Genomic DNA, 23,178 nt, shown 5'->3' on the forward strand with positions numbered 1-23,178 from the left:
ACAACCTCAACTGAACTCCACCCTTGCTGGTGAAGAGGGTACATAGATGAATAATGAGATGGAGAAGAGGAGTAGCAGAAAACAGAGGTGTTTTCTTTCTTTCTTTTTTTAACCTAGAGAGAAGCGAGACGTTTATTTTGAGACATAGATTTGCCTTTTCTTGTTTGTCTCCTTTTTTAAAAAATTACACTTTTTGATTTTTCTTAGAGTTAAATGTTGAGAATCTAAATGTCGTTTTTGCTGTTGTGAATTGTAACCTTCGTTATTTTTGCAGATATCTAGCTTCGAGTTCTTTATGAATGGAACAGCTAATGAAGACCAATGTGGTTGCGTTTGGGGTGTTGCCTCTAGAAATCATAACTGGCCGTTCAGATATTGATACATCTATACGGTAAAGCAATGTGATTTTGGGTAATAGATCAAATAGTCGGAGAACTTGAAATGCATATTTTGCAATAGTTTTCTTTTTGAAAAGGTCTCTTATTGGTTTGCTAATATGCTGTTTTCATTTTTTCTCAGAAGCTATATATGTTTGTAAGTACTATATATCATCTTATAGAGTCTAAAAAGATGACTGGAACTTTGCATATATGAGTCTGTGCATCTGGAACTTCATCACTCTGCTTCATGGTTCAGATACAGTGAAAGTGGAGCTTAATAGATTATACAACGACAATCTATAGTTGTTTATGTGTCGATTTGATTTTAATTTTCTTGCTTTTTTTTGTTGTTGGTATTGGCTTGATTTATTAGTTTTTTCTCCCCATTGTGATGCATATATGATTTGAGTATATGGTATCGGGTAACATGCCCAGGCCTATTATGCATTCACGTTCAGAATTTTTGTTGCCACTTAGTTTATGGATCAGTTATTACGTTCAGAATTTTACTGCCACTTAGTTTTGGATCAATTATTACATCATGTGTTCTTCACTTTTATTTTTTAATTTGTCAGAGATTTGTAGACAGTACCTTTTGTTTATACATAAGAACTGTGTTGAGGAATCTATAAATCAAGAAAATCAATGAGGAGAGGGCATCAATGGTTGCTCAGTTTGCTACGGAATCCACCTTAAGAAAGATCCTTGCTGCAGAAAAAAATGATGATGACATGCCTCCAATTGAAGCTATATTTGCTCGATTAGAATCTGAGCTTAAGCTTCCACGAAAAGAGGCATTTTACATGGCATTTATAAGGTTGATTGATTGCTCTCTACCTTTATATAGGGTTTCTAAAAATTGATGTAGCCATCAACTATTTTGTTTCTTCGTAGATGGGGAAGTTCAATAAGATAACATGGTTTGGATCGTCTGACTAAATCAAAAGAACTTGCCGTACTTAATACTGTGAGGACCATTGAAGGTACCCTCCCAAAAGCAAACATGATTGATGATGTCCAAAACAAGAATAGTTCAAGAAACAAATAGAAATCTGTCAAGTTATGTAGTCATCATCTTATTTTGTGTGTGTACTCTTAAGTCTGAACACGCTAGAGATGGAAAAATTATAAGATGAAAAGCTATGAGCCTATGATGATCAACAAAAGCCAGGGTCAAAAGTTAATACCTGTTCTTTTGTACTTCCCAAAACCATTGTTCACTTAGGAACAATTATATGTTTTTCTATCAAACGTTACTTCATTGATGAAAATCATAAAAGAAACCCAAAATTCTGATAAGAGTTAAGAAGATAGTTAAAAGTATATATATATACAATGGATTTACAACTTGAAAAGATTGGTAAGAGATACAAAAATATGTTGCTTTGATTCGAGATTTATGGATTAAAATAATTATTTGCTTTTAAATGCACTAACAAAAGCTTCGAACTTCTTAACTAGCTATTGATCCACCTTAGCTTATTATTATGTTTTTTTAACCACAAGCCTATTATTATGTTATAAGCTACGAACTTCATATTATGTTACACCTTAGCTACGGACTTCATATTATATTATAAATACATGAAAAAACAATAATCATGTATTGTTTAATTATATACATGTCCAAACATAAAACAATATTAAGAAAGCTATATTGGTCACATATTTTAAAAGTAAAAATGTCTCCTAAATTAAATACATATAAGCGTAAATATAAAATATTAAAAAAAAAATTTCTAACAAGTACATTTAAGGCCCAACCAAGGAAAAAGTAAATGTAATGTAGATGGAGAGTTTCATCAACTCAACTATTCCAGCGGAAGCGGGTTGGATTCTAAGAAATGAGTATGAATGTTATAAAGATTCAGTTCAAGCTGCAGGGAAGATTTTTTAAAATGCGTTTGAAAGTGAACATCAAGGAATTTTAATGGCGGTACAGCATTGTTGGATAAAGGGTTATAGAATGCTAATCATTGAGAGTGATTGAAAAAACCATATTAAACAATGGTAATCTCCACTTTGGAGCTTATAACCGGATCATGGAAATATGCTGGTGTATGCAAAGATTTGAAGATATCTCATTTACTTGGACGGCAAGAAAGACAACTTATGTGGCTGATTTTTTGGCTAAGGCTAGAATTCTGAATGACAATTTATTTGTATGTTATTACAATGTACTTACTTTAATTATTCATCCTCTTCATGAAGGATTATGTAAACTCCACCGAAGTTTAATAAAATTAGTCGTTATAAAAAAATTATGTACACTACTATTTCTTACATTTAATTAGATATTGATCCACCTTAGCTTATTAAAAGTCCAATACCACACAAATAAAAACTTATCTATTACAATACATCAAAAATGTTTTGAAATAAAACTATGAAAACCCTTTAAACAAGAAAAAACACTTTCTTTGAATTTAAATACTTTCAATTTAAAACAAAATCAACAATTAAATATAATAAGAGATTATATAAAAATAATACAACAAAAGCAACAATTAAATATAAAAAGCAACTATAGTCTATAATATTTGATATTCATATAACAAATCAACAATTACATATAGAAAGCAATTATCCGCGCAAAGCGCCGAAAAAAAGATCTAGTTGACTTAATTAGGGAAACAATTGTGTATATAGGATGCAATTTGACTTAAAAAAAAATTAAATTTTTATGTTTCTCATTCCCGGCCGCGGCTAGATAGATAGACAGCAACAACAACAACCGAAGACACAAAAAGACCCAGAAAACTCAATCCGGTTGGTTTGCTTTATGTCCACTAAAATTATATTTAAAGGCCCAAAATACCACTGTACTTTGGAAATCATGACATAATTTAACTATTAGATGGGTGCGGGTAATATACAGTAACCTTTATAAATTAAGGAAAATTTTCTAATATGGAACAACTTATCTTAGTTATTGTCACTAAAATCAACTTTTTGCTATTTTTGACTATGACTACTCTTACACATTGTAAAAATTCATATAAATTAATTGATAAACAAAACAAATAAAGAAAAATACAAAAAATGATCTTAATATACATGAGCACTTATGAGAAAAATATATTTGTAAAAAAATTATGTTTGGTAGAGCAATTTCAGTAACTCCCTAAAAATGGTAGAAGATGTGATCTTCCATCTACGGTGAAATATATGGTAGAATCTGCTAAGAAAACTACAATCTATTGGAGTTAGGAAACGTAATGTCCCAATTTTTCTTCCGTCTACCATGGTAGAAAAGCTAATCTACTATTCGTACTACTTTCTAAAAGATGGCAGATCAGGTTGTCTTCTCCTTAGTCTTTCTTCTACCACTCGTAGTTTCTACATTCTGCTAGTTTCCTTTTCAACTATTGTGGGAAGAATGTTTCCTCTACGTTGTCTTCTATATCTTTCCTCCGGTAGAATTCCATTTATGCCAAATTTGTTTCAAAATTCCGAAAATTTAGCTCAAAAACGGTTAGTAGATATTTGGAGGATTTTGAAAGTATTTTCTTTACTTTTTTTATTTTCTTTTACCAAATATTGACTGTAAATCATTTTTGGAAGTCTTCTTCCTCAACGATCTCTTCTTTGTTTCTTCTCCTTTTTGTTTTGTCAATCTATTTTACTAAGATGCATATCTATTCTTCTTGTGGTTTGTGGAAATCATCAGTTAGAAAGGGATGGAGTTTTCTTGCTGATGAAGCAAAAGGAGGTAGGTTACTGAATTTGGATGGAAGTTCAACCTTTGAGAAGCTAAAGTTGATGGTTTCTGAGGACTTTGGAATCAATCTAACCCTGATCAATCTTGAGTTGAGCTACTTACCTTCCGAGTTGATTAATACTCTTGAGCCTCCTCCGGTTATCATCAGCAACGACCGGCAAGTTAAAAAATTTCTAACCTATGTGAAGACCAAACCTTCCACGAGCTTGTGTGTGTGTCTTCAGTCAAAGGATGAGAATCCCAATAGGGAGGCACGTGTAAACTTGAATAACCAAGCATCTGATGCGCCCATAAGGGAGGAAGATGATACATCGAATGAAAATTCAGATGTCAATTCTGAACAAGACATTGAGCGGGATGAAAGTGATGATGAAAAGATGTCTGACATAAAGGGAAGCAAGGGAGATAATGTACGATTTGCTTTGTTGGATATTGTGAAGAAGGGGTCAACATTTTAGCAGTAAAATGCTACTAAAGGCGACTTTCGAAATATGTGCAATGAAATATAATTTCGACTATAAACTCTTCAAATCGGATACCAAAATTTGGTATATTCGGTGCACAGATGAAGATTGCAGCTGGCGAGTTCGTGCAGAAGAATTAAAAGGTTCTTCATATTTCATTATCAGAAAATATGTTGCTGAACATTCATGTGCTCCATCAGCAAGGAACAAATCTGTAAGGACAGCTTCAGCAAAAACAATTGGTAATCTGATTATGCATAAGTACGATGGTGTGAAGGCGGGGCAAAATGTAATGATATCATTGAGCTTATGCGTGGTGAGCATGGGATCGAGGTGTCCAAGTCTTTAGCGTGGGATGCGCGTGAGTATGCTATCAACACAATGACAGGTATTCCAGAAACAGGTTATGCGAAGATTCCCAAATACTTGCACATGATGAAGGAAGCTAATCATGGGTCACATACATCTTACGAAACTGACAAGGATGGGATAATCAGATTCCATTTCATCTCGTTTGGGCAGTGTGTCCGAGGTTTTTACAGAGCCATTCGAAAAGTTATTGTTCTAGATGGGACGTTTTTGAAGAGCAAATTCAAAGGTGTTTTACTGGTTGCTACTGCTTTGGATGGAAACTCAAGTTTATATCCACTTGCATTTAGAGTTGTCGACTCAGAGAATGACCGCTCGTGGGACTGGTTTATGAGACAACTTAAAGTGGTTATTGCTGATGACCAGAGTTTAGCTTTTGTGTCTGATAGGAATACCTCACTTTCTAAAGCTATTGCAAACGTGTACCCTCAATCTCATCATGGAATTTGCATTCACAACTTACTGAATAATGTTGTAACTTATTACCATGGGAAAGGTTTGGTTGGTTTGGTTGCAAATGCTTCTAAAGCTTATCGGGTTGTTGATTTTCAGAAGATCTTTACAAATATTTTCTCGATTAGTCATGAGATAGGGAAATACCTAATAGAAGCTGATGTGAGAAAGTGGGCTCGCTGTCAATTTCCTGGTTTTAGGTATGATATTAGGAGCAATAATCCTGCTGAATCGATGAATTTTGCATTGTGTTCGTCAAGGGAGTTTACGGTCATTCCTCTACTGGACATCATAAGGGAAATGATAACTCGATGGTTTTTTGAATGTAGAACTCTAAGTTCTAAGAATTCAAAGCCATTGACCACATATGTGGAAAAGAAGATTGATAGAAGGATTCAGAAGGGAAAGACGTTAACAGTTTACCCGATTAACGATTACTGGTTTCTGGTTTGTGGAGACAAAATTGAATGTACGGTTGATTTGGTGAGATGCACATGTTCTTGTGGAAAATTCGACTTGTTAAAGATCCCATGCAGGCATGCCATAAAAGCCGGTTTCAGTGTAGGCAGACCAGTTCACAGTCTGACTGACGAGAAGTACACAACTTCTTCTTGGATCTCAGTTTACGAGGAAAGAATAAATCCGATAAGTGTCCCTGAAGATGCATGGATTGTGCTAGAACATGTGGAGAAGGCAAAATTTCTTTCTCCAGAGAGTAGAAGAGCAGCAGGAAGGAGGAAGAAAAGAAGATACGAGACAGTTAAAGTCAAGATTTGTTCACAAGGAAGTAAAGGTTCCACAAGACGCAAATGCAGTAGCTGTGGGATTGAAGGGCACAATAGGTCAACTTGTGATAGAGCAATATAGACCTCTGGAATTTATTTGTCTTTGGATGTTTGTTTTACTTTGGATTTGAGTTTCTCTTTGCTTTATCATTGACTCAAAATATCGAATGGGATTTGAGTTTCGCTTTGGATTTGAGTTTCACTTTGGATTTGAGTTTCTCTTTGTTTGATCATTGACTCAAAATATCGAATGAGATTCACTTTGGATTTTAGAGTTTCTTTTTTCTATCAATGACTTAATATAGCTTTTTCAGAAAAATGATCAGAATTTTATTACTAACTTTAATCTTAGTTACAAACCCTTTCGAAAAGCCATTGAATTATGCCTATACAACCTACATCAACCCTTTCGTCTGCCTTCTTCAAACACTTCTTCCAATCCTCAATCTCTTCTTCAATTATAGCTTGTTGTGCCTCAATCCTACGCAGTTCATCAACCATAGCTTCATCGACACACTTAAACAGATGATCTTCTTTCTTCCTCTAAATCAAGACAAAAAAACGTAAATCTAGATCAGAAACTATTAACATTCATGGAATGATCAGAAATCAAAAACGTAAATCTAAATCATAAACCTGTAACCCTAACTCGCATAGAGCTGCAAACTGGGTGGTTCGCCCACGTTCATTAGCCCATATCCATTTGTCCATTTATTGTTTGTAGACAGAGAGTGACCATGTCCATTAGGAACCATGTCCATTAAGGACCAGACCCACTAACACCTATGTTTATATGGGCTGCCATGGAATCCATAATGGACCATATAAGAAAAGTTTAAATTTTTCAAATACAAGTTCATAAGACTAAAAGTCACCCATAAATTCATAAGTACAACAATACAACAATTCTGGTTTTGACGGAGAAACTTGATTTTGGTTTTGACGGAAAAACTCGATTTTGCGATTTTGGCGGAAAACTCGATTTTGCGGTTTTGACGGAAAAAAAAAAATTTACGGTTTTGGTGACTTGATTTTGCGGTTTTGGCGAAAAAATCGATTTGCGGTTTTGACGACAAAACTTGATTTTACGGTTTTGGTGGAAAAAACTCAATTTTACGGTTGTGGCGGGAAACCCTGATTTGTTGGTTTTGGCGGAAAATACCGATTTTGCGGTTTTCGCGGGGAACTCGGTTTTTCTGTTTTGGCAGGAAACTCGTGTTTTCGGTTTTGGCGTAAAAATTAAATTTTCGGTTTTGGCGAAAAAACTCGATTTTGCGGTTTTAGCGGAAAACTCGATTTTGCGGTTTTGGCGGAAAAATCGATTTTCCAGTTTTGACAGGAAAACTCGATTTTGTGGTTGTGGCGAAAAAATTCGATTTTGCGGTTTTAGTGGGAATACTTGATTTTATGGTTTTGGCAGAAAAACTTGATATTAAGATTTTAGCGGAAAAAATGATTTTGCGATTTTGGCGGGAAAACTCAGATTTTAGAAACCCTAGTTTTTTGTGACCATTGGACCGACCGCGTCCACATAGCCCAAATCCACTAACGCCCATTACCCATTGGTCTTGTGATTCTTGTCCATTTATAGTCCGAATGGACAAATGAGTGTCACCTAAATAGACCTATTTATATTTGGATATGGGTAACCAATGGTCAGCCCACCCATTTTGCAGCTATAACTCGCATATGTAAAAACGTATGTAAGGGTTCTCATCTGTCTTCGAAACATATGTCACAATCCCTTTGCCACATCAACATCTGGATGGGATTCCATCAAACGATCTTCTTTGCGATGTCATATTGAGAATCTGAGAGGAAAGGGTAAACAACTTTAATGGAGACAGAGCTAGGTTTGAGAGTAATTATATAAGTCATATTATTAGGGTAAACGGCTCATGGGACTTGGGTCGGGTTTAGGACTTTTTGATAAAGAATATTTCAAAAGGTCTTGTCTTTAGTGTGTTGTTTATGTTCTATATGTCTTGATTCGGGTTAGGATTTTTTTTTTTGTTTTACATTTTTGAGTCGGGTCTCAGGTCTTCTAAATGTTTTGAGTACTTTGACTTCATTTCAGGTTTGGGGGTCTTGTTCTGATAATTGATTTATGTTTAGGGTTTAGGGTCTACTTAGGGTATAGATACGATCTTAGGTTTAGAGTCGTCTACTTAGGGTTTAGATACGATCTTAGGTTTAGGGTCTACTTAGGGTATAGATACAATCTTAGGTTTAGGGTATAGATATTGTCTCATATTAAGTATAAAACTCAGATAAATCTAATACGTTATAAAACTTAAATACATGATAACATCCAATAACATCCAATAAAATCATAAAAGAGTACATAATCTAAACAAGCTCCACAACATTAGAAGTTATTGTCTTCGGAGGTGTGTACTTTGACATTCACAACATCAGCTCGGGATCGTTTGCAGCTTCCCAAAGATCATATGCAATCTTCTGTCTGGCTTCACGAATGCTGTCGTCGTTCACCAGTGTGAAATACAAGCTTAGAGCATGACACTTGATGAATTTCAGTGAGTAAACTCCACAGTCACTACTACTCTTGTTTATGAATGGCACTGGCACGTACACGACTTTATATGTTCTGACGTTGAGATGCTTCTTGTTCTCAGCTGACTGGACATCTTTTACAATCCGAGGGATAATATTCGCAAAAGGCTCCACATCTTGATGGTGTTTCAATCCGGCACAATCGAAGACTTCAATCGTTCGAGTAACGAAATGAACGCACATAGAGATCCAGTGGTTACCGTGGACAAAAACAGGAACATACATATGGCTGACGTCCAAATCCCACACAAGTCATGTTCGTCCATGAGGAGGAAGTTGACCTGTCCCGTAGTCGTGTAGCAATCCTTCTACTTTAAACTTAGTCTTGTCCTTTGTAAAAGTGGCGTATGAACACTTCATATGGTTATTGAATACGCAGCTCATGAAAGCGACCCTGTTTGCCTTCCATCTTCGCAATGTTGTCCTCTCCCGGAATAAGAATAACATGGCATCAATTTCCTGAAAAATTCTTATTACCTTCTACACACGACCGAAACGAATAACATATAAAGTACAAATTTATATTTTCTTACATAGTTCTTTAACCACTCTGTAGGTCCAACTATATGTGCTGACATCTCTTTTGTAAACATTGAAGGTCACAATCTGAATTTCCCTGCGATAAATATTCCGAAGATATCAGATGTTTTTCTATTAAAAAGTTAAAAAAAAATAAGGGAAAAGGGAAAAACTCACATGGAAGTTAAGGACCACTCAACGAGTTTGGCCCAAGATTCTTCGGGGACGAAAACCAAAGAGTAATCCTTGTCTTTTACACGATCCTCGGGAAAATTTATATCCCGTAAAAATGGCAGTGAATTTTTCTTGGGCTTCAATGAAGTCAATGGGGTTAACCATTCCATTGGGTCATCAACCTTTGCTTTTTGGGATGGATCGAATCCTTTCACATATGAATCTTGTGTAAGATTTCCCATTGTCTTCCATAAATAATCTTGTGTACCCATCTCTAGATCAATGTTAGACGATTGGGAGACAGATACATTATGCAAATTCCCATGAAAATCATGCATTTCTACATCGTCTAAGTTTTCATCCTGTTAATAACACTACCCAAAACAAAATTAATACACGGCCGTGAATATCATACAATCAAAAGCGGCACAAAATATTACAGACTTTTATTTGATAAAGGTATTCACTTAGCTAAAATATTACAACATGTCACAAAACATTACAAACGAAACTTCATTTCTTGTTTACCTTTCTTTTAGGATGAGGGCTAGGCATTGCCGAAGGTTGGGGCCTCTCGGATGCAGGGACATCGTTTCTTGAAACTATAGCTGCTGCCACTGTTTGCTTGAGTTGTGCAATCTCACTGTCAAGCATGTCAAAGCGATGATCCATATGCTTCTTAACCTCTTCCTTCATTGAGTTGAAGGAGGTGTTGAACAATCCCGTCATAAAATTCTTCGTTTGATCATCGAGGCCAGTGTTCTGTTCTGCCGCACGTTGGCAAAGTAGTTGTCTCTTCCTAGACTCACAACCGGGATCCTTTGCCTTCCTCGTGACCCTTCTTTTAGCTACAGACTCAACCGGTTCTTCATTTTCAGATACTGCTAATTCACCTTCCACGGCAATCTCATCTTTCTCATCTATCTGAACTTGACTCTCTTCCACAGCAACATCAACCTTCCTATCTAGCTGATCTTGAGTCGGTATATCTTCCTCAACTTGCCAAATGAATTTGCTCCAATCAAATTTTGCATTGATCAAGGAAAGAATTTTGTCAACTCTTTCATCTTTTTTCTCATCATCCCTTTTGAATTTCACACCAGCAATGACATCATTGTTTCCGGTATCAGATATGAATGGAAACACAACCGCTTTTTGTAAATACAAAAACAAAGAACATCAGTATTTATAAGTTATAAAGAAGTAAATAAATTTGATGTTTATGTTCACCTTTTCAAGTGCAGTCTCTAGAGCAGTGATATCATGATAAGAAACCTTTCCATTTCCATACCAATTCTGACATCTCACACATGTTATGCCTTCCTTGTACTTTCGTAGCAAAGTCCCAATATCTGGGATCGCCTCCATAAGCCAAATCTGTAGGGCATAGGAGAATCCATCTAATACATAACTGTTCTGCTTCAACTTGAACCTTGCTTTCTTTATGGAATCCAGAAGCATATCGTAAGCATGAAGACCCCACGGATACTTCCTCATTTTATCAAAATCCATCACTAATCTTATGTATGCATGAGGGATATTGATCTTCTCATCCTAAGCCATCACAAAACAAATAACACAAAGGTAGACTAGTCTGACCCTGTCCACACGCGACCAGTCCTTGCACTCCTTAAAATGCTTCAGCCTAATTGTCTTCATGTCTACTTCTCCATTTCGCTTCAGCAAAGTGCCCCAAAACCCCTTATCATTTCTCTAAGCCTCAAAATCAGTGTCTTTGTCTACTTCACATTTAAGACCTGTCACAGCGTAGAACTCTTGCATAGAAAACCGAAGAGGCATCCTAGCAAAACTAAACTATAACTCGTGACGCTTAGAAATGTCTAGAATTTTGCAGATGAAGCTGTGAATAACCTTCCCTGAGTATCCGAGTTGATGCTCATTCATAGCCAAAATCGGACCAAATACAGGGTCTCTCAAAACATCATTGTACTCATCCTCAAGATCCTGCTTCACTAGCCTCATAACTGTTAACCTACAGGTGTTGTTAATCTTATCAACATGATGTTCAGCCCCTGCTTCAGCTATGCGTTTTGGAAGCTCAATTTCCATTCCTATAAACCACAAAAGCACAAGATTACATGTTTATTCACAACAGCCAATTAATCAAAGACAGTCAACTAATCACACAAAGGTACAATATGAGAAGATCATTGAAACTATTGCAAACAAACAAATAAAAATAGTAATTCATTCATACCATGTCAATTTCGAAAGGGATGAATGGTGTTTGAGGAAGAACAAAAGGAGTAGAGCTATTGGTCACAACTGCCGAGGATTATCTTCTTCGTGCGCCGATTATCGTTGCGTTTTTCGTCGGCGGAGAGAACAAGGTCAGTGATTTTGTGAAACCGCAAAGAGGAACCAGATAAGAGGGAAGAGGAAACAAAGAAGAGGGAAAAGGAAAGAGAGAAGAGAGTTCGCCGGCGCTTACGATTTCACGCCGGAGAGCAGGTGGTCGGGGAGAAGATGACGACGACGATCGCCATAAGTTACAATGGGAAGAAGAATAGTTTAGTTTTGTGTAATTTTTTTATCTTTATTGTTTTTACCTTATGTAAATATTATATTTAAAATATTATTAATTAGAATTGTTTTATGTCAAATTTCTAGTTAGATAATTATAGGGATTTTTTCGTATTAACACTACATAATAGTTCTAAGGGGACAACATTCTCAAAAACAATTCTAAGGGGACAATAGTTATGTGTTTTGGTTTCAAATTGGCAAATTTCCCATAAATTAATACACGATAAATTAATAATCTATCTAAATTAATAAATTTCGCCGGTTCCAATTTGGGTCGATTTAAAATTTGACACAAATCAATAAAATAATAAAATAATATTTTTTTAAAAACTTTTATATAAATATATGGTCCCATTAAAATTATAAATTAATAATTTATATGAATACATATTTTATATAATCAAAAACCTATTATTATACTATTTATTTTATACCGACAGTGAAAGTATCTTTATATTCTCTTAACACTTAATATATTTGTAATAAGATTTAGTAATATTATATCTAAAACCATGTTCTATGCAATATATACTATATATACTGATGTCTCTTGATTTTTATGAGTTTTAAATTCATATTTATGCTTATTATGATCATCTTAGATTGCATTTAGGTGTTAAATTGCATTTGCATACTCATTTACATATCATAGGGTTGGAATGCACATTTAGAAGTTTTGGGGTGAAATCATGAGGTTATTATTTCATTTTACAAAGTTTGGAGCCGGTTTGAAGACACTCAAGAGGTCAGCGACCAATGCTGCAAATTCAGAATATTCCCTTGGGTTATATTTCACAATCATGAGCTTTGGGATTGACTCGGGTGGATGTTTCTATGATTCAATAATTTTGGGGCAATATCGTGACTTTCCAAAAGAGGAAGGGCCCAGATGTGCAAAATCCCCAAAGTCCACCATTGTTGCTTCGTGGTTCTTCCGTGACGAGACAGAGACGACAGTGGAGCACGAGCTCGACCACAACGATAACGGAGGATGCTAGCTTTGTAAGACACGGTGGAGCTAAGCACGGCCACGGAGTAGGCGACTTGGGCGAGAGATCCCGTGATGGAGCAATGTGGAGGAGATAGAACGTGACGCCATGGAAGAAGCTTGGTCGCGGTAAGCAAGACAACGTCGCCGTGGAAGCTTGGTCATGTGTGGTCGCGGCTTGGAGGAGAGCTGAAGCGGTCGGGATGGATGATTGGAGCATCGGAGAGGGCAGAGACGACCAACCGTGATCTCCAATCTCGAGATGCAGAGCGGCTTCATGGCGTAGACAGGAGAAGCGGACTTGCGGCGGAGAAGATGAATCCTGTGACAGGACAGACCCACGAAGAAGGCGAAGCTTGGCTGAGGCCAACGGTTACGGAGGAGAAACAGTACACAGAGCGTGATCATCCAAGCTCAATCGAAGTCTTCAAGTGTTGGAACCAGTTCGTGGCATCAGGAGTGTAGGTCGCTGAAAACCGGACGCGTCTTAGAGCGAGGTCACGTTGCGAGATAGTGCTCTCGCCGTACCATAAGCGTGAGCTGGAGCGGTCTTCTGCTGCGACATCAACGACCCGCTCGCATCACCCAACGAAAAGCAACATCAAAGCAAGCAGTAGAGCGGGTACGTGAAGCAGGGAGACAAGGTCGTTGCAATTCAAGCACACAACAGAGCGGGTGTCCAGAGCGGGATGACGAAGCCGTTCGGGAATTTCACTTAGTCGAATTTTATTTATTTTGCGGTAATTTGAGTTTATCTCATCTTTTTAACATGATTTCTCTTGAATCTATTATGGGTTTAAGGTTAATCATGAAGATTACTGAGTAGACTCTTTTGGATTCATGGTTTAGGATGATTAGGATGATTAAGTGATGATTTGGAATGTTTAGAGTAAATTGATATGTTTTCTTGCTTGATTGAGTAATCTTAATGCTAATCTAGAATTGACCATTTTAGATTAGAAATCTAGACATTTCATTGCCCGTAAGGTGTTCGATGAAATGTCTGAGCCAACTCAACATGCTCTTAGCTTACCCTAACAAAAACATTTGATGTTAGGGAAGTTTAGAAAGTGTTCTTAATGATTACTTGATTGACACACACCAAAGCAATTTGATGTTTGATCAATGAGAGTAAATGAACATTTGTATTGACAAAGAACTTGCATAGAATTGTTATCTAGACTTAGGGAAATGTTTTGATTGAAACTTTGACATTTTAGATTAAATCTTAGTCATGTGAAATCAAATTCCTATACCAATGATTCCTCCTTTATCCATTTGCTTGAAAGTTGCTAGTTAATTGTGTTAGAGTCTTGTTAGCTTAATCAAATCACTTCATTGAATTGAATGCATTTAGCTTAAATATGAACCTGAATTCTCTTTGAATTGAAACACTTAGAAATAGATTGACATCTAAAATACTACATTGATTTGAACCTTGTACCCTTGAAAAATTCATATCATATACCAAATAATACAATAAAATTAATATAAATGTCAAATTTCAAAAGAAAACAATTAATGAGTATACACTAAAATCAAATATTATTCTTATCTTAGAATAAATATATCATAAAATAAAAAATCTAACTAAGAAAACTTTTGTAAAATAATATCTCTATAAATTAATAAAATTTCAAAGTTCCAACATTATTTATTTATAGAGGTTCTATTGTATATACCTAACAAATGTTAAATTTAATATTAAAAATTATATAACTTTGATAATTATATTGGTCATCAGCGTATTAAAAATGTTTTTGTTTCATACTTTTAATTTTGAGATTTGATTTTGGATTAAATTTTTATAGTAATAATCAGATTAAACTTGGATTTGTGATAAAACTTATTATACTTGTGGATTGAAAAGAACTCCAGTGACATTAAAGTTATTATAAACATTCATAACTCATAGAACATCAACAAATACCAAAAATAAACATCAAATAATATCAACAATTTAGATTTTTAAAAACCGTGAGAAAAAAAGACTATACATTGAAAAAAATTACCTTTGTATTTTCTTAAATTATACTTATATTATGTTTATTATCTGTCAATATATTTATATTATTTGATATTTTTTCCTATTTGTTTCATGCTTCCATATTTTAAAAATTTTTAATTTACTTTTCATTTTTGCTTATATATTATTTACTATTTTGGTTTAAATATATTGTTTTGAACATTTGTGATTTTTGGATTAAAAACTAATTTTTTTTTTCCATATATAAATTAATTTGTATAGGAATATGATTATTTATGTTCAAAATATATATGACAAAAAAAATTTCAAATATAAAAAATATTTTGCATAAATATTTAGTTTACAGTCTATGACATATATTTCAATGATGCTTTGAATTTAATAATAAATTTAATATTGTAATAATATGTATTTAGATCAATATTTTTAATTAGATTCAAAGAAGAGAAATTGCCACAAATACCACATTCATAGTACCACTTTTCATGTTTACACTAATCACTTTTAATAAATGGTAAAACACACTTATACACATATGATTAACTAATTTAGACTTATGTTTAGAGTTGATGGGTGGGGTAGAATTTTTGGGATGTGAAATTTAGAATTCTAATAAATACATAAATAAATACTTAAAAATATATATATATAACAAATAGTTTCCAACATAATTTTTGATTTTCAAAAAAAAATTTTGAAAAAAATAAACAAAAAATTTTCGAAAAAAAAACTTTTCAAAAAAAAATTATAAAAAAGTTCAAATTTGAAAAAGTATAATTCGAAAACATAAAAAAAAATTATTATTTTTATTTTATTTTTTATTTAAATAATGATTTATTATATATAGATGACAAGAGTATAAGAGTCTTTTGTCATTTAATGAAGAATATATTTTTGAAAATATTCCTTTAGTGGTGGTAAAGATGAAAAGTGGTACCATGAAAGTGGTAGACATAAAATTTTCTCTTCAAAGAACCTGATTACAATATTAACCATTTAAATAATAAATTAAATACAATATAAACATAATTATAATATTTATGTTGTAATAACTGAATTTGGATTAAGAGAACCAAAAGTTTCTTTTTATTATATTTACTAAGTTGTCGATCGCGGATAATTAGATTATAAAATTTTGTTGCATGAAAATTGTATTATTTGAAGGGGAAATTTTACTTGTACACTTTGTTTAGTACCACTATTCATATATACACTTAGAAGGAGGACATTTTCAGAAATACTTAAATCATTAATAGGCAAAAGACAAAAATAACTCTCTCACAATTCTAACATAATTTCCTATCTCTTTCTCCCTCGAGAGAAATCTTCAACAGAGCGACGACAACGCGACAAGATCGAGCGACGACAACGGCATCGACAACGCGACGAGATCGAGCGACGATGACGGCGACGAGATCGAGCGACGATGACGCCAACGAGATCGAACGACGACGACAAGATCGAGCGACGACAGTGACGAGATAGAGCGACGAGATCGAGCGACGAGATCGAGCGACGAGCTCGAGTGTATCTTCTCTCACGAAGCAGACGAGATCGAGCGACGACGGGGAGATCGAGCGACGACGGCGACGAGATCGAGCAATAATCACAACTTGTAAGTAATTTTCTCGGATTTTGTAAGTTATCTATTAATAGTCGAATCTAAGAGAAAGATTTCCGATAGTGAACATTGAGTTTTTGAAAATTTATAACCCTTTGTAAATCTAAGTTTTAGGAAAAATTGCGTTGAATTATGAATCGTTTGCTTTTAACACAAGCTGCTCGATCAACCTTTTAGAGTTTTCAAATCTCAATTTAACGTTAAAAAAAAAATCAATTTTTAGTTTCTGCATCCTGTTTCTATTGCTGCGACAGCTTAAAAATAATCAATTTTTTTATCGTCTTCCATCATTTGTCTCTAGCTTTCGGAGTGGAAATGAGTTCTCTTAGACTCAAGTTGGCGATGATTTCAAATTGGGGCGTTGGAGGAGCTTTCATTCTTCTCTTTCACACGGTAGTGAATCCAGATCCCATTTCTCCACTGGTTTAACTCTGACTTGAAGCTTTTGAGTTATTTAGTAATGTAATTGACATGTTCAGTTCCCGACACTCTTGGAAGAAGCTTGTGTTCAAGCTTATATGAGAGCCAGAACCCTGCCAGCACACATTTGCTTCGATCTACAATGGTAATCACCATATTCATCATTGGCTCTTGTTTTTTTTCTTAAGTCTTATTGACCAATCATTGACATTTTTTTTGTTTCTTCTTGTGTCTTAGATTGCAGAGTATGTTCCCTTTAGCAGTGATAAAAGGTATGCTACAACGCAAGTGAAGGCTCCACCTCAGCTGCAGAAAACGGTGTGTTAAATAACTCGGTTTCTGTTGTTCTTTCTTGCATTTTTGTCTCATATGTCAGTTGTTTCCTATGATTTGATGTCTCACATCAACTATTTACGAGTGCAGGGTGCTGTTAGAGTGTCGACGGTAAGCCATGGATTTGTTTACGAACCTTATGCACTTCATGAGAAAATCTTGTGGTGGCGAAGGTAAGTTTGGCATTAGACTTACCTTTTTTACTTATATGTTTTGAGAAATGCTGTTTATAATGCTAAGAGTCAACATGTCTGCATTTCTTTCACTAGTAATCACTTTTAAAACTCAAGTATAATCTAGTCTTTCGACATTGAAAGGCAGGGCATAATTTTTATCTTAGAATTGAGTTTTTTTTTTAAGAACTGCAAATGAGTTACAAGTTTGTTGCTTATGTAGGTGCTTGTACGTGACATCTGGGTCTTTGAGAAGTCTCTATTCCACACAGGAGCTTGCTGGCGTCTCTGTGGCCGTATTGAATTTCCTTCAAAGAATATAATCCAACATACCCTCTAATTTTTGTTTTTTGCTGAGTCAGTATCTCTACATAATTTGCATTCTTCTAGTCTCTGTTGCAACTAAAGGGTGAATGTTGTCTGATTAGGTTCTAGATAATTTTATAAACAATTTATAAAGACTTATAAAATAATTTGTAAAGTCTATAAACAATTTATAAATGTTTATGAAAACGTTAAAATTAATAAACAATTTATAAGGTTTATATAGGTTTACAAATCAATTAGAAAAGTCCCTAAATCATTCATAAGAATCTATAACCATTTAGAAAGGCTTATAAAACAATTTATAAAAATTTGTAACATAATTTATAAGGGTTTACAAGAATATGTAAATAATCAATAAAAGTTAATAAGAATTTATAAATCTTTTGTAAAGTTTATAAAAGAACAGTTTATAAAGTTTTTTAAATCGTTTATAATATTTGGAAATAATTTATAAATGTTCATAAATTATTTGTAAGAGTATATAAATCATTTATAAAGGCTTATAAAGAAGTTTAAAAAGACTATAAACTGTTTTTAAATGTTTATAAAAGAAATCAGTTAGAAGGTCTTTAAATCATTTATAAGAGTCTACAACCATTTATAAAGGCTTATAAGACAATTTATAAGGTTTGTAAAATAATATATAAGGTTTATAAAAGTATGTAAATAATTTATAAGGGTTATAAAACATTTATAAAGTTCATAAAAGATTTTATAAAATTTAGAAACCATTTATAACGGCTTATTAATCATTTATAAAGAGCATATAAACCTTTTATAAAGGGTATGTAAACAATTTGTTTCTTCATGCCTCTATAAAATCCCTAAAGTCCCTAAAATCATTCATAAGAATCTATAACTATTTAGAAAGGCTTATAAAACAATTTATAAGAGTTTGTAACATAATTTACAAGGGTTTACAAGAATATGTAAATAATCAATAAGAGTTTATAAATCTTTTGTAAAGTTTATAAAAGAACAGTTTATAAAGTTTGTAAATCATTTATAAAGTTTTTAAATCATTTACAAATGTTTATAAATTATTTGTAAGAGTATATAAACCATTTATAAGGTTTTTAAAGGTATGTAAATAATTTATAAGGATTTATAAACATTTATAAAGTTCATAAAAGGTTTTATAAAGTTTAGAAACCATTTATAACGACTTATTAATCATTTATAAAGAGTCTATAACCCTTTAATAAAGGGTATGTAAATGTTTTATAAACCCTTATAAAGTTTGTAAACCCTGATAGAACCCCGAGATGAAGTTTATAAAAGAACAGTTTATAAAGTTTGTAAATCATTTATAAAATTTGGAAATCATTTATAAATGTTAATAAATTATTTTAAGAGTATATAAACCATTTATAAAGGCTTATTGATTTTGCTGAATTGGATGGACTTTATAAATGTTTTATAAAGGCTTGTCATTAAATTCTTCATGCCTTTATAAATGATTTATATACTCTTATAAATAATTTGTTTCTTCATGCCTCAAGAATATTACTACTTTCGGGAATAGGCAAATCTGTGTACTAAAAACTTCATCTCGGGTTTTATCATATTTGGTACTATCAGTGGTGACTGTGTTTCTATCTGCAACATAAAAGCATGAAACTAATAAGATTGTACAATTATTTTATAAGTCTTTATAAATGTAAACAATGTAATAAAATCTCAAACATGAAATAAATAAGTTTTAACTATTATTTTATAAGTCTTTGAAAGTATTAAATTGTAATAAACACCTCAAAGATTTTGCTACTTCCAGCAATGAGGAAGTCTTGAGTACTAGAAACGTCATTTCGTGTATGTATCATGTTTGACATAATTAATTGTGATATATGCCTTTCCATTTGCAGCATAAAAACATGAACTCAATAATTTCTATACAATAATTTTTTAAGTCCTTATGAAAATGTAAAAGGAGTTCTAAATATCTCAAGTGCATTACCATAGACAACATGTTTTCGCACAATCAAAGAGAGTGTGTACATATATTTTTGCAATATAAAAACACGAAACTAGTGATTGTGTCAAAGTAAATAACAAAGCCTTATAAATAAAACATGACCAAAGAGTTAACCTCAAAAATTGTAGCACAAAAATGAAGAAGTCCTCCACTTTCTTTATGTTTGCTTATAAAAGAGGCCACTTGGAGATCATTCCTAATAAAAAAAATGGAAAACCCTCTTTTGTACCAAAGAACCTATTTTGTACCAAAGAACCTCTTTTGTGTATTATTTATAAACTCTTATAAAACTGTATCCATTAATAAGAGTTTATAATTATTTAAAAGTATTTATAAATTGTAACACACACCAGATAGCGATTGATGTAGCTTCCTCGGCTAAAACATGATTTTCTGTAACAATACCGTTTCTAGCTGATCTCAAGGCAAAAGTGAACATCTGTTTCATCGCGTTGCTTCCTCCTGGTATATCTGGTGAAAAAGTCATGTCCTTCAACAAGGGATATATTGCTTCAACCCTCTCTGTAGACTGTACAGGGACCATGCTTGTGATCAGAATCAAACACTCATTTCAAGGTTTAGTTTTATAAATACTACTACTTACCTTAACTCTTGTGGATGTACCAAGGAAGCTCTTTTGTACCAAAGTTTAATTTTGAAGGTGAGACATAGCTAAGATTTACATTGTTTCTGTTTTCATCAATTCCAAAATCTTCTAAACAACCACAATCAAAGCATTCTAGCTGATATCTTCATGAATCATACTAAAAGAGGATCCTCGTTCATCATCCACTATGAAATCCCAGTGAATTCCATTTATTAGTTTCCATTCTCCACATATGAAACATATTTCGATCATCATAACCTGATTATAAGAATATGGGAAAAATACTCAAAGTGGGAAAGATCAACAAGATATATCGATAAATACATAAGCAATATGTTCTTCGTTGATAAATATTTATAAGGTTTTATAAACTTGAGATTTAAAAAATTCATGTCAAAATCTTCGTCTTCCTTCTCTGTAACTGATTTTTGAGAAATCACGCTAAAACTAAACAAAAAGACGACGATCACCATCAATTATCCGGTACCTTTTAAGCTTTTGTCGACTTGTACGTTTTAACTCCTCGTCATCGTCGAATTTCGCCGTAGCTTTGTCGGATCTCGCCGTAGCTTCGTCGGATCTCGCCGGACAACTCTGCAGCGTCGTCCGATCTCACCGAAGAACTCGTCACCGACAGAATTCGTCAACGCCGATTTGAATCTGAGATGATGAGATTTAAATTATCGTGAGATGTAGGAGAGAAGAGTTAGTTTTGGGTTTAATTAGTTAGGGGTATAAAGATACTTTGCCAATTAAAATTTAATGGTAAAGTTGATTAATGTAGAAATGAAAAATTGTATTTTCAAAGTGCTATTTTTGGCAATTCCCCTTATTTGAATACCAAAAATTTAGAAAAATAGTTTTTTATAAAAAATACAACAGTTTTTTCATAGTAAAATTTCATAAGATTAATTTAAAATAAATTAATTTAAAATAAATTTTAAACTAACCTTAAGTATTTGAATTTATTAAATTATTTTATGAAAATATAGCTAAAATATGATGTCTCTTTTTTTGAACAAAAATTGTTGTCTCGTTTTCCTATAATTATGCATATTTAAAATAAAAAAATTCTGTTAAAAACTAAATTAAGCATTTGAGTTGCACCTAATTATATAACTAATATCTCAAAAACACTAATATGTTTTCTCAACAAAATTTGGATTATATGCCACATGTATAAAAATGACAATATCAAAAACCAGTTAAAATTTTAGAAGAGAAAAACGGAGAAGTAATCTTCAATATCTATTGGTTCATTATCTTTCAATAATTTTTTTCGTTTTTTTGTTTAAAATCCGGCAGCAATTTGATAACATGTTTATTCTCTGTTTTCTTTATGCTCTGATCACGTACTGCCACCATTTAATTTATATTCACCTCCCCTACATCAAATGCATTTCATGGCTTCCATTTGGATCCCTCTTTTATTCACAACTAGCGATATACCCGCGCAGAATGTTTGTCACTTATGTTGTTATATTTTTAAATATGTATATATTATAAATATGTAAGGAACACTAATCAGTTCTTGGACTTGATTCTTGTGTAGCAGCAAGAGCAAGACCGGTGGAAAGAAGAAGCGAGGTATACAATTTAATAGTGTAACCATTGTATTAAAAAGTAGGGCACCAACCAACCAATCAACCCGAAAGAATCAAAACAGACTAAGAAACTATTCTTAGACCGTGTTTCTGAAGCAAACCAGTAAGTATTTCCCTTTAAAGATAGGCCACGTTAACCATATCCTATCATCCAGTCTCGTGGAAGGAGATCAAGAATCCTCCATGAATCAGAACTGAATTCGTAGATTTTGAACTCAACAAACATAGTGGGAAAATAACTAAATCTCAAGACTGGGAATTACTGCTACTGTCGTACCCGAGAGCATACATATAGTTGTCCACTAAGTAGTCAGGCTGTAAGTGGCAATTAAGTAGTCAGGCTGTAAGTACCCGAGAGCATACATATAGTTGTCCAATAAGGGTTCCAAACAACGAGCCTAGATGGGTCTTTGGGAATGCATAACAATAAACCGTCGCAATGAAAAAGATTTCACACACATCGATTTGATCTGAACCGTCTGGGCCAATAAGTTTAGCTTCACGCTTTACACATGATTCAACGTTGTTGTTGATGTTGGAAAGATTGAATCTTATCAAATAAACCCTATAATCCATCAACATGACCACAAGAGGGCCCTTTGCTTCTTCTGCTACTTTTGCTTGATGAGCAAGGTGCTTCTTTGCAAATACGCCACATTTGGACAACCTGTTCCACTTTTTGCAAGTAGATCGGACAGGTCTCAGAGATGTCACTGGAAATTCGACAGAGCACCTCCTCAGCCATATCCCTTGGAAGATCAGACATCTTCATCTAAAAGAAAATCTATATAACTGAAACTTGTCACTATATTCTGAAAGCAAGTCTACTTCCCTTGAAGTGTTTCATCTATTTCATGTCAATCTATTCTATTAAAATAGAAGTCATAACTTCATTTCAAGTGTGATATTTTAAGTTGGACAGTTATTTAATTTTTTTAATCAAATGTACATATAATATCTTTATTTTTTATTTAAAATAAAATAAATATCTGTTTAAGAAAATTCTAACAATATCTTTTAAAAAAAAATCAGAATTATTTTAAATTTTATTTCCGAAAATTTATTAATTTAAATGTTATCATAAAATATAATCAAAAATTTAAATTAAATTTAGTTTTGATTATAAAAGAAAATTTAAAACTATGTAAAATATTTAA

General features: G+C 33.3%; 2 protein-coding genes across 2 annotated transcripts; one reads left to right on the top strand and one right to left on the bottom strand.

The window, feature by feature from the left end:
- Nucleotides 1–4,874: 4,874 nt before the first annotated feature.
- On the top strand, nucleotides 4,875–6,254 carry LOC106373232. The gene has a single exon (XM_048743726.1). It carries the CDS (start codon nucleotides 4,875–4,877, stop codon nucleotides 6,252–6,254), a length of 1,380 nt encoding a protein of 459 aa, XP_048599683.1.
- Nucleotides 6,255–8,578: 2,324 nt separating this feature from the next.
- Nucleotides 8,579–8,971, bottom strand: LOC106373233. The gene has a single exon (XM_013813440.1). It carries the CDS (start codon nucleotides 8,969–8,971, stop codon nucleotides 8,579–8,581), a length of 393 nt encoding a protein of 130 aa, XP_013668894.1.
- Between the last annotated feature and the right edge of the window lie 14,207 nt (nucleotides 8,972–23,178).

This window comes from Brassica napus, chromosome C1, assembly GCF_020379485.1.
Source record: "Brassica napus cultivar Da-Ae chromosome C1, Da-Ae, whole genome shotgun sequence".
Lineage (NCBI taxonomy): Eukaryota > Viridiplantae > Streptophyta > Magnoliopsida > Brassicales > Brassicaceae > Brassica > Brassica napus.

Coding starts and splice junctions, on each gene's coding strand:
- LOC106373232 (XM_048743726.1), top strand. CDS start 4,875: ATGCGTGGTGAGCATGGGATCGAGGTGTCCAAGTCTTTAGCGTGGGAT.
- LOC106373233 (XM_013813440.1), bottom strand. CDS start 8,971: ATGTATGTTCCTGTTTTTGTCCACGGTAACCACTGGATCTCTATGTGC.